At 33.7% G+C, this 15,007-nt stretch overlaps 1 protein-coding gene across 2 annotated transcripts in view; it reads left to right on the top strand.

Annotated features, from left to right (window-relative positions):
• VPS13A (vacuolar protein sorting 13 homolog A) overlaps nt 1-15,007 on the top strand; it is a 276,405-nt gene that overhangs the window by 212,815 nt on the left and 48,583 nt on the right. For both annotated transcript variants that reach the window (XM_024996187.2, XM_059889554.1), the window contains exons 54-60: nt 3,608-3,840; nt 7,796-7,949; nt 8,487-8,633; nt 8,822-8,903; nt 10,531-10,600; nt 11,490-11,595; nt 13,983-14,096. In XM_024996187.2, coding sequence (XP_024851955.1) covers nt 3,608-3,840; nt 7,796-7,949; nt 8,487-8,633; nt 8,822-8,903; nt 10,531-10,600; nt 11,490-11,595; nt 13,983-14,096 — 906 coding nt within the window. The remainder of the gene's footprint in view (nt 1-3,607; nt 3,841-7,795; nt 7,950-8,486; nt 8,634-8,821; nt 8,904-10,530; nt 10,601-11,489; nt 11,596-13,982; nt 14,097-15,007) is intronic.

Raw genomic sequence — 15,007 nt, forward strand, 5'->3', positions numbered from 1 at the left:
CATAGGCCACAGTTTGCAACTGCCTAACTGGGAGGATTATTGTTGTTGTTTAGTCACTAAGTTGTGTCTGACTCTTCTGAGACCCTGTGGACTGTAGCCTGCCAGGCTCCTCTGTCCATGGGATTTTCCAGGCAAGAGTTGTTGACTAAAATATTATTCAAAACCTAAAAGTGTTGAGAGTTATGTTCTATTCGGCAGGAATTTTTAGGACTTCAATCCCAGGAGGCAGCATCTAAAGTATCTCTGAGAGAATTACTCTGAAGTGGCAAGGCGGTGTTGAGGGAGCCAGGATATATAGGAGTATTGCAACAAAGGACAGGTCGTCTGAACATCAAAAGATTATTGTTAATTTAAGAAAAGCAGATAGGTCAAGTTAAGGCATTGAGCACTTTTCTGTGTATGGGAAGGTACAAGAGTCTGGGCTCACTGAACTCATTCTTCTGATATTCACCTCAGCTATCTGGGACTAGTATCCTGTGTTTTTATATTCTGAGTTCCCTCGGGGCTCACCAGCTCATCCTAGACTGCGACTGTAATTGTTGACTGTGACATCCTTTGTTTACTAATATGGCAGGCAGTATTCCACTTATCAGAGTGAATAGCTGATTAGTTTCATTTGTCTGAAAATGTCTTTATTTTGCTCTGTTTTTAGTGAAGTATTTCTGCCAGATATCAAATTTCAGTTTCGGCACCTCTTTCCTCTTCCTCTTAGGAATTCACCATTGCATAAATGTTAGACTTTTCATCATGTCTCTTACGACTTTTACGTGTTGTTCTAAGACACATGTTCTATGATGTCTCTTACGACTTTTATGTGTTGTTTAATCCTTTTCTCTCCTTCCTTCAGTATGAATATTTCCTTCTGACTTGTTTTTCACTGTACTTCTTTTACTGTGTCTAATCTCTTAAAATCATCTATTGAGTTCTTAATTTTAGTTATTGAAATATCAGTTCTAAGGTTTCTATTATAAAAGTTTTTGTTCCCATATTCTCTATCTTGTTACATAATTTCTTGAATGTTCTGATCATAACTACTTTAAAGACTGACAATTCCAATACCTAGATTTCTTCTGGATATTTAAAATTTTTCTCTTTTCTTGGTTTTCACTAAAATCCATTCTGTTTGCATGTTTATTTTTGACTCTGTGCTGAACACAGTATATGAAAAATTTTAAAGATAATTTGAGACTCTGAATGATGTTCCCTAACTTCTCAGTATTTGCTTCTACTTTTTGAACTGACAGTTGTGAACTCTGGATACAAAGACCACTTTGTCTTTTCTGTTAGTTTTTTTTGTTTTGTTTCTTGGTTTTATTTATTTATTTGACTACACTGAGTTTTAGTTGTGGCATGAGGGATCTTTAGTTATGGCCTGTGAACTCTTAGTTCCGCATGTGGGATCTAGTTCCCAGACCCTGGATCCAACCTGAGCTCCCTGCATTGGGAACACAGAGTCTTAGCCATTGGACCACCAGGGAAGTCCCACAAAGTTCACTTTTATTGGCTTTCTTTCTCTCTCAGATCTTGGTGCCATTAACTCATGTTATCTTAGAAGCTTTTCTGTCTTTTCAGACACATATTTTTCCTTTTTAGATGTTTTCCAACTTTTTGCTGTTAGCAAGAGGGTTTGTCTCAGACCACCTAGTCATCAGTTGCCAGAACAGAAACCCATGATATCTTTTTAAAATTAAGCTTGTTAGCATATGGGAGTATAATGGCATTTTGTGTATTGATTTTTTTTTTAATCCAGAAAATTCACTGAATTCTCTTATTAATATTGTTTTTTATTTTTCCACATGTACAATCATGACACTTAAAAATAATGAGAGTTTTGTTTTCTCCTTTTCAGTCCTTTCATCTTTAATTTCTTTTTGCCTTACTGGATTGGCTTGCATCTCTCTGTCCTGTTTAATAAAACTGATGTTTATATATATTTTTGCCTTATTTCTGGTCTCATGTTATATGACATCAACATATACCTTTAAGTGTGATCTTTGCTGAAGTTTGGTATGTGTTTGGGAAGTTTGATAAGAGGTTAAAGAACTTCTCGTGTAGTCTTTGTTTGCCAAAATTTTTTATTATTCCTGAATATTGAATTTTGTAAAATGTTTTCTCTCACATTTTATTTGTATAACATTCCTTTCCTCATACATTCATCTTGGATCACTTTACTCTTGCTGGTATTTAATTCCTCCTGTAGAATTTGCTCGAGTGAATTTCTGTTGATGGTGATATTTAGTAGTTTTCATTTGTTTTCAAGCATCTTTATTTCTTGTACTTTTCTTCACTGAGGAATACTTTTGCTGAGTAAGGAATTCTGAGTTCCGAGTTATTTTCTTTTAGAATATTGATTGTACTTTTCCATTGTCTTTCCAGTGTTGCTCTTGTGAAGTCCAGTGTTGTTTAAATGTATTTGAGAGAGTTGCCCATGATTGGCCTAACTTTATTTTTTAAATTCATGATTATTAGATTTATTTTTTTTTAAATAATTCATTTTAATATTAAAAATAATAAGCTATTTAACATGTCGATTAGTACCTTTGCATCAGTTCAGTGCAGTTCAGTTGCTCAATCGTGTCCGACTCTTTGTGACCCCATGGATTACAGCACGCCAGGCTTCCCTGTCCATTTCCAACTCCCTGAGCTTGCTCAAACTCATGTCCATTGAGTTAGTGATGCCATCCAACCATCTCATCCTCTGTTGTCCTCTTCTTCTCCTGCCTTCAGTCTTTCCTGGCATCAGCGTCTTTTCAAATGAGTCAGCTCTTTGCATCAGGTGGCCAAAGTATTGGTGCCTCAGCTTCAATAAGTACTTTTGCATACTTATATCACAATGATAGTTGAAGTTTGCAAAGATAAACTTGTAATCCACTATAACATATTAGAAATATTTCAGAATTACTTGGAAATTAGCTTATTTACATCTTAATGTAGTTTTAGTATTGTGTATTGTATTTTAGAGAGTGTTTTAAGTAACATGACTATAGTAACTTACTTTTAATTTTAGTGGATTATAACATGAATGTGTACTGTATATTATAATACCTTGTTTAATCAGAATGTTCATTAACTAGGAATTAATGGCTGACAGTTAACTATTAGAAGTTAATTATTTTAAACTCAAGACCCTGATATCAGCACAATGCTTATATAGAAAGTCTTTCTGTAGTATTAACCCTGTAGTATTTGTGCTTTGTAGAGCATGCAACTGGCATGTCAAATATTCTTTTATCTTATTTAGTTCACCTCTGAAAAGGAATAGAAGTTTCTGACTAAATAACTTTTAATGCATAACACATTGATTAGTTTTGTAATAAGGCAGAGAAGATAAATTGTGTTACTAATTAGCCTACAAAGGAAGACTAATTAGATTTTACTATGATATTAAAAGTTTACCTGTCTTCCTGACTTCATAATGATTATGGCAAAAAATTTCATTAACTAATTTGAATTATGTAAATTTCAAAATGTTACACAATTGTTAATTTATTTTATTCCTATGAAGGAGCTACCATTACTATTCTCATTTTTCAAGTGTGGAATGTAGATTTCATGTTGGTTGGGACCAAACCCTAATTTTCTTATTTTTTTGATGATTTTATTTCAGGATATGATGACACCTATAAATTTGGGGAAAACGACCATTTATTTAGTTTCATTTTTTGAAGGCTTACAACGCATAATTTTATTCACTGAAGATCCAAGAGTATTTAAAGTGACATATGAAAGTGAGAAAGCAGAGTTAGCAGAGCAAGAAATTGTGTTGGCGTTACAAGATGTTGGGATTTCTCTTGTCAACAATTATACAAAGCAAGAAGTAGCCTATATTGGCATTACAAGGTGAGATGTATTAGAATTTGGATACATTTAAGTGTAAGTTCTTAATCATTAAGAATTGTGATTGTAAAGTCTAAAATGAATTAAATTTTGTTTTGACCATTCAGTGATACTAATCAAAGGTAATGCTAATTTAAAAGTGCCTTGATACTTTTTTTGCCTTTCAAGATAAAGATATACCAAAAATCAGATTTATACATCTCTCATCATGTTATTTTCCCAACTCTCTGAAAATTAGAATCATTCAACTTATTAAAAGTATATTTTCTTTCTTTAACATGTCACAAGGAAATGTTTAATTGTTCATTACCACCTGTTTCTATGAGTTTATTTTGAAGCGTGTTTGATTTGCTACACTGTGTTAGTTCCTGTTACATAACATAGTGACTCAGTATTTCTGTTTATTACAGTGATCACAATAAGTCTAATTACCGTCTGTGACCATACAAAAATTATTCATTATTATTGACTGTATTCCCCACCCTGTACATCTTACTTTCTAATCACTTTCTACTTTGATCTTGGCACTTTAAGATCTAATAAGGTAATATTGTATTTACCATTTCCCATATAAGTCATCACCAGTAAAACTCTCTTCTTTCCTTTATGCACTTAATGTTTCTGTTCGTAACTACTTGAAATTAGTATTTTTATAGTACTGCCTAATTTGAGACTGTTGCTAGATTCCAGTTTGCATAACAAGGATAATGTTTCAATCCCTTGAATTAAACTCTCAGACATATAAATTAAAGGTTTATGATACAGATTTGAATTCGTTTTTCTATGTAAATTTGTCTAGAAATGTCCCTAACTTCTTGAATGGTAACTATGCCATTTAAAAAGGCATATTAAAGGAAATTCCAGTCTAGTGGTTAGTATTCAGCGCTTCCATTGGAGGGGCACAGATTCGATCCCTAGTCAGAGAACTAAGAATCTGTGTGCCAAGCAGTGCAGCCAAATCAATAAATAAGCATGTTAAAACTATTTTCTTAGAAATTTTTATTGTTCTCAAAAAATATTTTATTACTGAAATAGAAAGTTCAAATAGACAACAGATTTTAAGCCTGTGAAACCTAACGTGCTGTCTCCTATGCTAAATGATGTGAATGCAAAGGGAATTAGTACATGGTTTCTATCTTTCTGTTTATTAAGAAAACATAAATTTTAGAAGAAAGAGAACAAGAAATTTTAGAATTAATAAAATTAAATAATTTACATACTTAAACAGAATGAGTGAAGTGATTTTAGAATGTGGATAGATTTTTTTTTTTGAGGTGTGGAAACTGGAAGCTGTTCAGGAGCCTCTTTTCCCACCTTTGTGTGTGTTTGCTATGTGGCATGGCATGCAGGATCTTAATTACCTGACCAAAGATCAAACCTGCATCCCCTACAGTGAAAGCATGGAGTCTTAACTACTGGACCACCAGGGAAGTCCCTAGAATGTGGATAGATTTTTAAATTTGTCTTTAAGTCTTTCAGTGGTTTTTTAGTAAATAAGATTTGTTCCATTCACTCTCTCTCCTCTATTACTATTTCACACTTTGCATGCATGTGTCCTGTCAGACTCCTTGAGACCCCATGGACTGTAGCTTGCCAGGTTCCTCTATCCATGGAATTTTCCAGGCAAGAATACTGCAGTGGGTTGCCATTTCCTCCCCAGGGATCTTCCCAACCCAGGGATTGAACCCACATCTTAAAGTCTCCAGCATTGGCAAGCAGATTCTTTATCACTGAGCCAGACTCTTTGTGATCCCATGGACTATACAGTTCATGGAATTCTCCAGGCCAGAATAATGGAGTTGGTAGCTTTTCCCTTCTTCAGGGGATCTTCCCAACCTAGGGTTCTAACCCAGGTCTCCTGCATTGCAGGGGATTCTTTACCAGCTGAGCCACAAGGGAAGCCCATTTCACATTTTGGCTCTTTTTAAATCCCATTCTCTCTCAGCTCAGTGCCTTGAGTCTTGTTTCACCAAGTAAACTGATGTAGTCAAAAAGGAACTTCCAAAGACCTCCTCCTGTTGGAGGAGCTTCCTATGCACCAGTATTTTTTACCTATATATTGCAGCAACACGCTTCCCACTTATCATAGATATATTGTATGTGCTCCTATTTAAACATATTTTTCTTCTTTTGCACTATATCTCATTCACTCTTGCCTCTGGAAACACTGACCCAGCAATCCTCTTCTTTTTCTGTCCTACTTCAATAATTTTTGGCTCCCTACTGAATTGTCCAAATAAGTTTAATATCTTTCAACTAAAAAAATTCTCTTCAACCTACTTTCTCTGCTACCTACTGTACATTTCTTTGCTTTACTTTATAGCTGAACTCATTAGAAGTGTTATCTATTTAGAAAAATATTTTCACTCTCTCCAGTTCTTTTTTTTACCCATTTTTTCTTAACAGTTCTGAACATGCTTTTGCTTTCAGTGTACCATAAAGCTGGTCTTGATAAGAGCACCAGAGACCTATGTTTTGCCAGGTGCATTGTACAATTACCAGTCTTCACGTTGCTTAAGTTTATAACATTCTAACATTCTACACAGATCCCTCCTTGACCCAGTTTCTTTGACTTTACTTCCAGGATAGCTCACCGCCTTGGTTTTTCTTTCTGTTCCAGCATTCTTAGTCACACTTCTTGGTGCCTTGTCATTTTCTCAACTGCTTAATATTGGGTATCTTGAGGCTCTCAGACCTGAGTCCGCTTCTCTTCTCTGTTTCAGTTTTATGATTTCAAATACCATATATATGCAGAAAACTTCTTGAAGTGTGTCTTCGGCTAGATTTTTGTTCTGAGTTCTGGACAGACTTGTCTGTCCAGCTGCTTACATAAAATCTCTACTTAGATATCTAAGAGACTTCTTAAGCTTTATAGTAGGTAAAACCAAACTCCTTCCTCATTCTATCAAAACCTTCTTTCCCACTGGAGGTAATGACATCTACATTCTTCTAGTTGCTCATATCAAAATCTTTGGAATCATCTTTGATTTCTTTATCTTACCCCCTAATTTATTTGCCCTTACCCCCTCTAATCTATCTGAAAATATTGTTTTGGATCTTGCTTCAGAACACACATAGAATCTGACCACTTTGTAATGCTTCAGTCTTACCACCCTAGGCAGAACCATCACCATTTTTCTCCTAGCTTACTGTATTACATTCCTAACAAGTTTTCCTGTCCTAGTCTTCATCCTTTATTTTTTTTCCCTTGCTTCCCATCCCATCACACAGTTTATTCTTAAACCTTAAGTCAGATCATATTGCTGATTATCTTCTCATAATCATTCAATGGGTTCTCATCTCAGAATAAAACTCAGTCTTTACCATATCCTCAAGGCTTTACATTGTTTTGCCTCTCATTATCTATCTTACTTCATCTGCTACTCTTAATGTATTCCAAGCATGCCAAGCCCCCTTGCTTTTCCTGTGCTATGGCATGCTCTGCTTTGTAGTCTTTGCTCTAGCTTGTCTCTCTACCTGAAATGTCCGCTGGATAACTACCCCATCTTCTTTCAGGCTGTTGAAATCTCACCTTCTTAATGACACCTCCAATGACCATTCTGTTTTGATACTGCAACCCCCACCACTTTGCATATCCCAGTACTCTAGATCCTCCTTAACCTATCTGCTTTTTCTTCTTTCAAAAGCCATGTTTACCTCCTAATATATTGAAATATGCTAATTTACTGTTTAGTGTCAGTCTGTCTCTCCTCAGGTAAAAGAAGGTTCCAAAATGGCAGAAACTTTCCCTAATAATATTGCTGCCACCTAGTATAGTGCCTGAATAAGAGTTTAATAAGTATTGGTTGAATGAATTCATGTTTTTAAACTTAAAATGTGCTTGCTTACAACTAGAGATATGCAAAAATTCACTGACGGTTTTGTAATTCATGTAATAAACCAGTTAAAACGAAACTGTTTATAAATTAGTACCATGATTTTTGCTTTCATATATAAGTTCTGATGTGGTTTGGGAGACAAAGCCCAGGAAGAAGGCAAGATGGAAGCCAATGAGTGTAAAGCACACTGAGAAGTTAGAGAAGGAATTTAAGGAATATGTTGAATCTTCACCGTCAGAAGATAAGGTTATTGAGTTGGACACCAACATTCTGGTAATATTTTTAAGTACTGATATGAAGTTTTAATTTCTATCTGTTGTAATTAGATGAACCATGAGTTCGTTTTTAAGGAAAGACAAGTTTGCTTACAAAACAATGAATCTTATACGTACTTTATATAGAATATTTTAAAGGAATAGTTCTCTGTCTTAAGATTCAGACTTTTTTAAGTGCTGATGATCTAAGTTGTTTTGCTTTATTTTTAAAGTTATTTTTCTTATATTGCTTTATTTTTTGATGAATTTTAGTGAAGTAAAAGTTAAAAAAATAAAGTAAAAAAAATTATATAAAAAGTGATAAAATCAAGTTACCAGGGGTATATGAATATTTTGTGAATATTATATGAATATTTGTGAGTTGCATGTGTATGGGATATAAAGATCTCAATCCAAATCTTATCAAATATTTAGCCTACTATTTAAATTAATATTATCATAAAAGTTTTTTGGTACAGATTTCTAACTTTAGTCAATTAATAAAGAGAAATTCTGTGGGGTTTTTTTTGTTGGGGGCGGTGGGCATATTTTTCAGGTTCGCTTCACACCTGGTGCTTCTAACATGAAAATTCTGCAGCCACATGTAATAGCTATAAGAAGAAATTATCTTCCAGCATTAAAAGTAGAATATAGCACATCTGCACATCAGTCATCGTTTAGAATTCAAATTTATAGAATACAGGTAAGTTTGAAAAGATATTCAAATCATATTCTAAAGAAATATGGAAATACAATAAATGTATTCCCACAGTCTGTTTTGTCTGTAGTTTGTTGGACTAGAGTGTTTGATGCCTTCTACTTCTTAAATTTTGTTATTCTAGTCAGATTCTATAATTAACATACTAATATACTGACCTTTTTGTTTCTTAGATCCAAAACCAAATACATGGTGCTATATTTCCATTCGTGTTTTATCCCATTAAACCGCCCAAGTCCGTCACCTTGGATTCAGGTTTGTTTCTATTTTTAGATTGCCATAAAAATGGTTGTATTAGCTATTTGATTTATTTTACTATAAAAGTATGAAGTGAAACCCTTCTCAAGTTTAGTTTCTATAGGATCATTGGAAAATTCAATGGCTTGAAAAAAGACCAGGAAGTACTCAACTAATTTCAATAAAACTGAGTGAATACTGAAGAAAAGATTGATTAGAAATGTATATATAATTTTTAGAGACATTAATTTCTTTAAAAGATTACAAGTTTGTAAATTCCTAATTTAAAAGCCACTAGAACCTTTAAATAAAGGAATAAGACTGTGAAGTCTATTTTCACAAAGTTGTCCTGATGATTCTAATGTATACTTCTGGTTTAAAATCACTGATTTAAAGGTTCAGTTAAAATCTCAAAAATATACAAGCAACTCCTACAGCTCAACTCCAGAAAAATAAATGACCCAATCAAAAAATGGGCCAAAGAACTAAATAGACATTTCTCCAAAGAAGACATACAGATGGCTAACAAACACATGAAAAGATGCTCAACATCACTCATTATCAGAGAAATGCAAATCAAAACCACTATGAGGTACCATTTCACGCCAGTCAGAATGGCTGCGATCCAAAAGTCTACAAGCAATAAATGCTGGAGAGGGTGTGGAGAAAAGGGAACTCTCTTACACTGTTGGTGGGAATGCAAACTAGTACAGCCACTATGGAGAACAGTGTGGAGATTCCTTAAAAAACTGGAAATAGAACTGCCTTATGATCCAGCAATCCCACTGCTGGGCATACACACTGAGGAAACCAGAAGGGAAAGAGACACGTGTACCCCAGTGTTCATCGCAGCACTCTTTATAATAGCCAGGACATGGAAGCAACCTAGATGCCCATCAGCAGACGAATGGATAAGAAAGCTGTGGTACATATACACAATGGAGTATTACTCCGCCATTAAAAAGAATACATTTGAATCAGTTCTAATGAGATGGATGAAACTGGAACCTATTATACAGAGTGAAGTAAGCCAGAAAGAAAAACACCAATGCAGTATACTAACGCATATATATGGAATTTAGAAACATGGTAACAATAACCCTGTGTACGAGACAGCAAAAGAGACACTGATGTATAGATCAGTCTTATGGACTCTGTGGGAGAGGGAGAGGGTGGGGAGATTTGGGAGAATGGCATTGAAACATGTATAATATCATGTATGAAACGAGTCGCCAGTCCAGGTTCGATGCATGATACTGGATGCTTGGGGCTGGTGCACTGGGACGACCCAGAGGGAGGGTATGGGGAGGGAGGAGGGAGGAGGGTTCAGGATGGGGAACACAGGTATACCTGTGGCGGATTCATTTCGATATTTGGCAAAACTAATACAATATTGTAAAGTTTAAAAAAAAAAAAAAAAAAAAGGTTCAGTTAACCTAAAAGTGAATACAGATAATTAAAAAAAACAATCCTGCAGTCTGAAATTAAGACTGTGGTAGATCTTACAAATATCAGTAATTTTAATTCATACTTATGATTTAATACATAATTTAAGTGTCCATTGTGGTGTGTATTAAATTACAAGAAAATGCTTATCTTTTGTTTAAAGCATCATTAGATTAATCATATTTGTTAACCTTTACAGCACCGAAACCCTTTACTGATGTCAGTATTGTCATGAGATCTGCAGGACATTCGCAGATATCACGTATTAAGTAAGTGTCTTAATATGTTTATTTTGTGTACATTTAAAGCACAGTGTTTTGTTTAAATATGTGAGCTAATTGTACTCTTAAATAAATTTTAGATGAGTCAAAGATTTAAGAGTAAAATGTTAAATTAGAAAGGTCACAGAAAAAATCAATTATTTCATAATCTTGAGAAGTCAGAAGGCTTCAAATGAATTATACATAGATATTAATAATAGTCATTTCTGAATTATGTGTATTTTATTACTTTCTTTTTTATTTGTTTTCTCTGTTGTCTATCATTACTGCATACTGTTTTATAAACAAGAAAGAAAATAGTATATTCAAATTCAGTCACCACCCATTTCAAAAAACAGAACAGTGACAGAAGCATCCATCTACGTATCACTCCCATATTTCTTGTTTCCTCCACCCTATCACCAAGATAAATACTGTTTTTATTCCCTTTTAAAAATACTGGTTTATTATTTATGTGTAGCTAAACATTATGCTTCTTACTTTGCCAAAAGTTGTGCTAATTAAATTTTTTTCGAACTGTAAATATATGCCTTGGGCTTGCTTTTTCTATTCAAATTTTTACTAAAATTAATTTATTTTGTTGTATATAGCTAGAGTTTATTTATTATCACTTGTATGTCATATTTCCTTGTGTTACTTTGTGCCAGTTTACTTATCAATTTTTTCTTTGTAGGCATTGTCACATTTTGAGTTTGTTTCTATTATGAACAGTGTTGCCATTATGTTTTTAATTCATTCACCTAGAAAGTCTTAAGTGTCAATGTTTTAATATATGTCTTATATTTTTTCTTTTATAATTTTGTTAATTCAGTTAATCGATAATTTTTAAATGTTTTACCTTGTTTTACCTTAAAATGTTTTACCTTGCTATTTATAGGTATTTCAAAGTGTTGATCCAAGAAATGGATCTCAGGTTAGATCTTGGATTTGTCTATGCTGTATCAGAACTTATGACACCAGCTGAAGTCACTGAAAAAACAGAGGTGAGACTTAAAATAGTAGCATTGATTTAGGGAAAGAGGGGGACTTTAGAAAACAATGATAACATTGTACATTCTTAAATGTATTAACATGTTTTTAAAAATTAAAAAAATTTTATTCTGCTACCATGGTTCTACGTTGGTGGAAATCACATACTCAAATGATAGAAGGTGGAAGCAAGACAGCTAACCTTCTGAAGATAAGGTAACAAATAAGAGGAAAAGTTTTAAACCAGTAAAAGAGGAAGAGGATAATCAGTCATGTTTACATCACTTATTTCTTCCTATTTTATTTTCCTGTGTTACTTTTGTGTTGATTGATAATTTAGAAATTTGGATATGATCAGGATATTTGATGAGAAAAGAGATAAGGAAAATAAATATAATATGTTCTTTGTAACTGATAGATGATAAAATTACAATTGTTAGGTGGATAAGAGATGTTTTATTTTTCAGCTGTTCTTTTAGAAAGAATTTTGAAGATAAAACAAACTACAGTTTACCTTTGAACAATGTGGGGGTGATGGGCACCAACCCTGTTCTCAGTTGAAAATCTGTGTATAATGTATATTTGGCCCTGTGCACACCTAGTTCCTCCGTATCCAAGGGTCTGCATCCAAGGAGTCACACAACTGAGGATTGTATAGTACCGTAGTATTTAGCATGGGGTGGGGGGAAGGGAACATGTATAAGTAGATCCTTGTACTTCAAATCTCTGTTGTTCAAGGGTCAGTTGTACACAGATAAAGACAAGGAAATTATACCTTTTTTCCTTTTAATAACAGTTCATTGAGCTATAGTTCACATACTATACATTTTACCCAATTAAATTGTGTAGTTTAGTAGTTTTTAGTATATTCAGAATTATGCAACCATCACCACTGATTCTAGAACATTTTCTTCACCCCTGAAAGAAAACTGCCTTAGCCTTATGCAAACACTAATGTACTTTCTATGGATTTTCTTATTATAGATATTTAGTATAAATGGAATCATACACTATATAGTGTCCTTTGATGTATTTCCTTTGATTTAGCATAATGCTTTTGAGGTTCATCCATGTTGTAGCATGTATCAGATTCCTTTTTATGGCCAAGTAATATTCGGCTGTATAGATACACCACATTTTGTTTATCCATTCATCAGTTAGTAGACATTAGGGTTGTTTGTACAATTTGGCTATTATGAATAATGGTGCTGTGAGTATTTTTGTACAAGTTTTTATGTGGACATATGTTTTCAGTTCTCTTGGGTATTTACCTAGGAGTGAAATTGCTAGGAAGTTGGTAGCTCTGTTTAATAATTTCAAGACTTCTAGACAGTTGTCCATAGTTACTGCATCATTTTATACTCTTCAGCAGAATATATGAAGATTCTGATTTCATCAGATCTCACTAATACTTGTAATTGTCTGTCCTTTTAATTCAAGCTGTCCTAGTAGGTGTGAAGTAGTATATATCACTGTGGTTTTGATTTGCATTTATCTAATGAGTAATTATGTTGGATACTTTTGATTTGGTAATTTGTTAATTGACTGCTTGCATATCTGCTATGGAGAAATGTCTGCTCAAATTTTTTGCCTGTTATTTAATGGGTTTGTTTTTTAATTGAATTGTAAAAGTTCTTTATGTATTTTGAATGCAAGCCCCATCCATGTCTGATATATGATTTGCAAATATCTTCTCTAATTCTTTATGTTGTGTTTCACTTTCTATTTGTCTTTTGAAGCACAGAAGCTTTTGATGTTACTGAAGTCCAAAATATTTTTTCTTTTGTTGCTCATGTATTTGGTGTCATTTCTAAGACTCCTTTGCCAAATCCAAAGTTAAAAGATTTAGCCCTGTGTTCTAAGCATTTTAAACTTTAAGTTCTTAAAATTAGGTGTTTCATTCATATTGAGTTAATTTTTGTATATGGTATAATTAAGAGTCTGATGTCAGTAAATTATGAAATTGAGAAGTATGAATATTGGTATTTAGTTCTTTTTCAAGATTGTTTTGGCTATTTTGGATCCCTTTGCAGTTCCATATGAATTGTAGAATCAGCTTGCCTTCTTCAGAGAAGTCATGTAGGGTTCTGATAGTGATTACATTGGATGTACAGATCAACTTGGAAGAGGTGCCATCTTAACAGTATTAAGTCTTCCAACCCTTGAACATGGGATGTTTTCCATTTATGTAGATCTTCATTTTCTTTCAAGAGAGTTTTTATCATTTGAGTATACGTTTTATACTTCTTTTTGCTAAATTTGAGTATTTTATTCTTTTTATAGTATTGTGAACAAAATTGTTATCATAATCTCATTTTTGTTTTTTCCATTGCAAATGTATTGGCTTAATACTTACACAGATATATTCCTTAAGTTTTTAATATTTTATGTCCCTTTATAGGTTGAGCTTTTTCATAAAGACATAGAAGCTTTCCAAGAAGAATATAAAATAGTCTCATTAGTAGATTCATCACAAGTCAGTCTCTATGAATACTTTCATATATCTCCTATCAAGGTAGGGGGAAAATAAAAGTCATTTTTATTATCCTTGGTAATCTAGTTAATAGCAAATTGATTTGATCAGTTTTGGGGAATATAGCATTTCAGTTCTGTTCTTTGATAGTATATAAATTCTGCAACTTCACCATTCAAATATAAGTTAGAAAGGAATGATACTTCTAATTTTTATTTATTTTTATACTCTTTTATATGTGAAAGCCACCTATAGTATTTGTTTATATGTTTACATTTGACCTAACATTATGTTCATTTACTATCTATTAAAGTGTTGACTGATAATTTTCAAACTTTTATATATGATATTAAAGTTTCAAATAATTTTATAAAATAACCTTGATTTAAAAACTGAAGATTGAACAGAACTAAAAGTAAGTTCTTAACATAAAATTTCTATGAGTTGCATAATATCTGAAGAAAATTGCTGTATAACTGTGTACACCATGCTGATCTTCTCTGTAGCTGAAAGACTAAAGAATCTGCCTGCAATGCAGGAAACCGAGGTTTGATCCCTGGACCAGAAGATCCTCTGGAGAAGGGAATGGTAATCCACTCCAGTATTCTTGCCCGGAGAAATCCCATGGAAAGAGGAGCCTGGTGGGCTACAGTCCATGGGATCACATTGTCAAACACAACTGAGTGACTTCTATATATATGTATACACACACACACACACACACACACACACACACACACACATGCATATAATATAAAAATGTTTTTAACTGGCTTCACCATGCTTCCCTGGTGGCTCAGATGGTAAAGCGTCTGCCTGCAATGCGGGAGACCCAGGTTCGATCCATGGTTTGGGAAGATCCCCTGGAGAAGGAAATGGCAACCCACTCCAGTACTCTTGCCTGGAAAATTCCATGGACAGAAGAGCCTGGTAGGCTACAGCCCATGGGGTCA

This window comes from Bos taurus, chromosome 8 (assembly GCF_002263795.3).
Source record: "Bos taurus isolate L1 Dominette 01449 registration number 42190680 breed Hereford chromosome 8, ARS-UCD2.0, whole genome shotgun sequence".
Lineage (NCBI taxonomy): Eukaryota > Metazoa > Chordata > Mammalia > Artiodactyla > Bovidae > Bos > Bos taurus.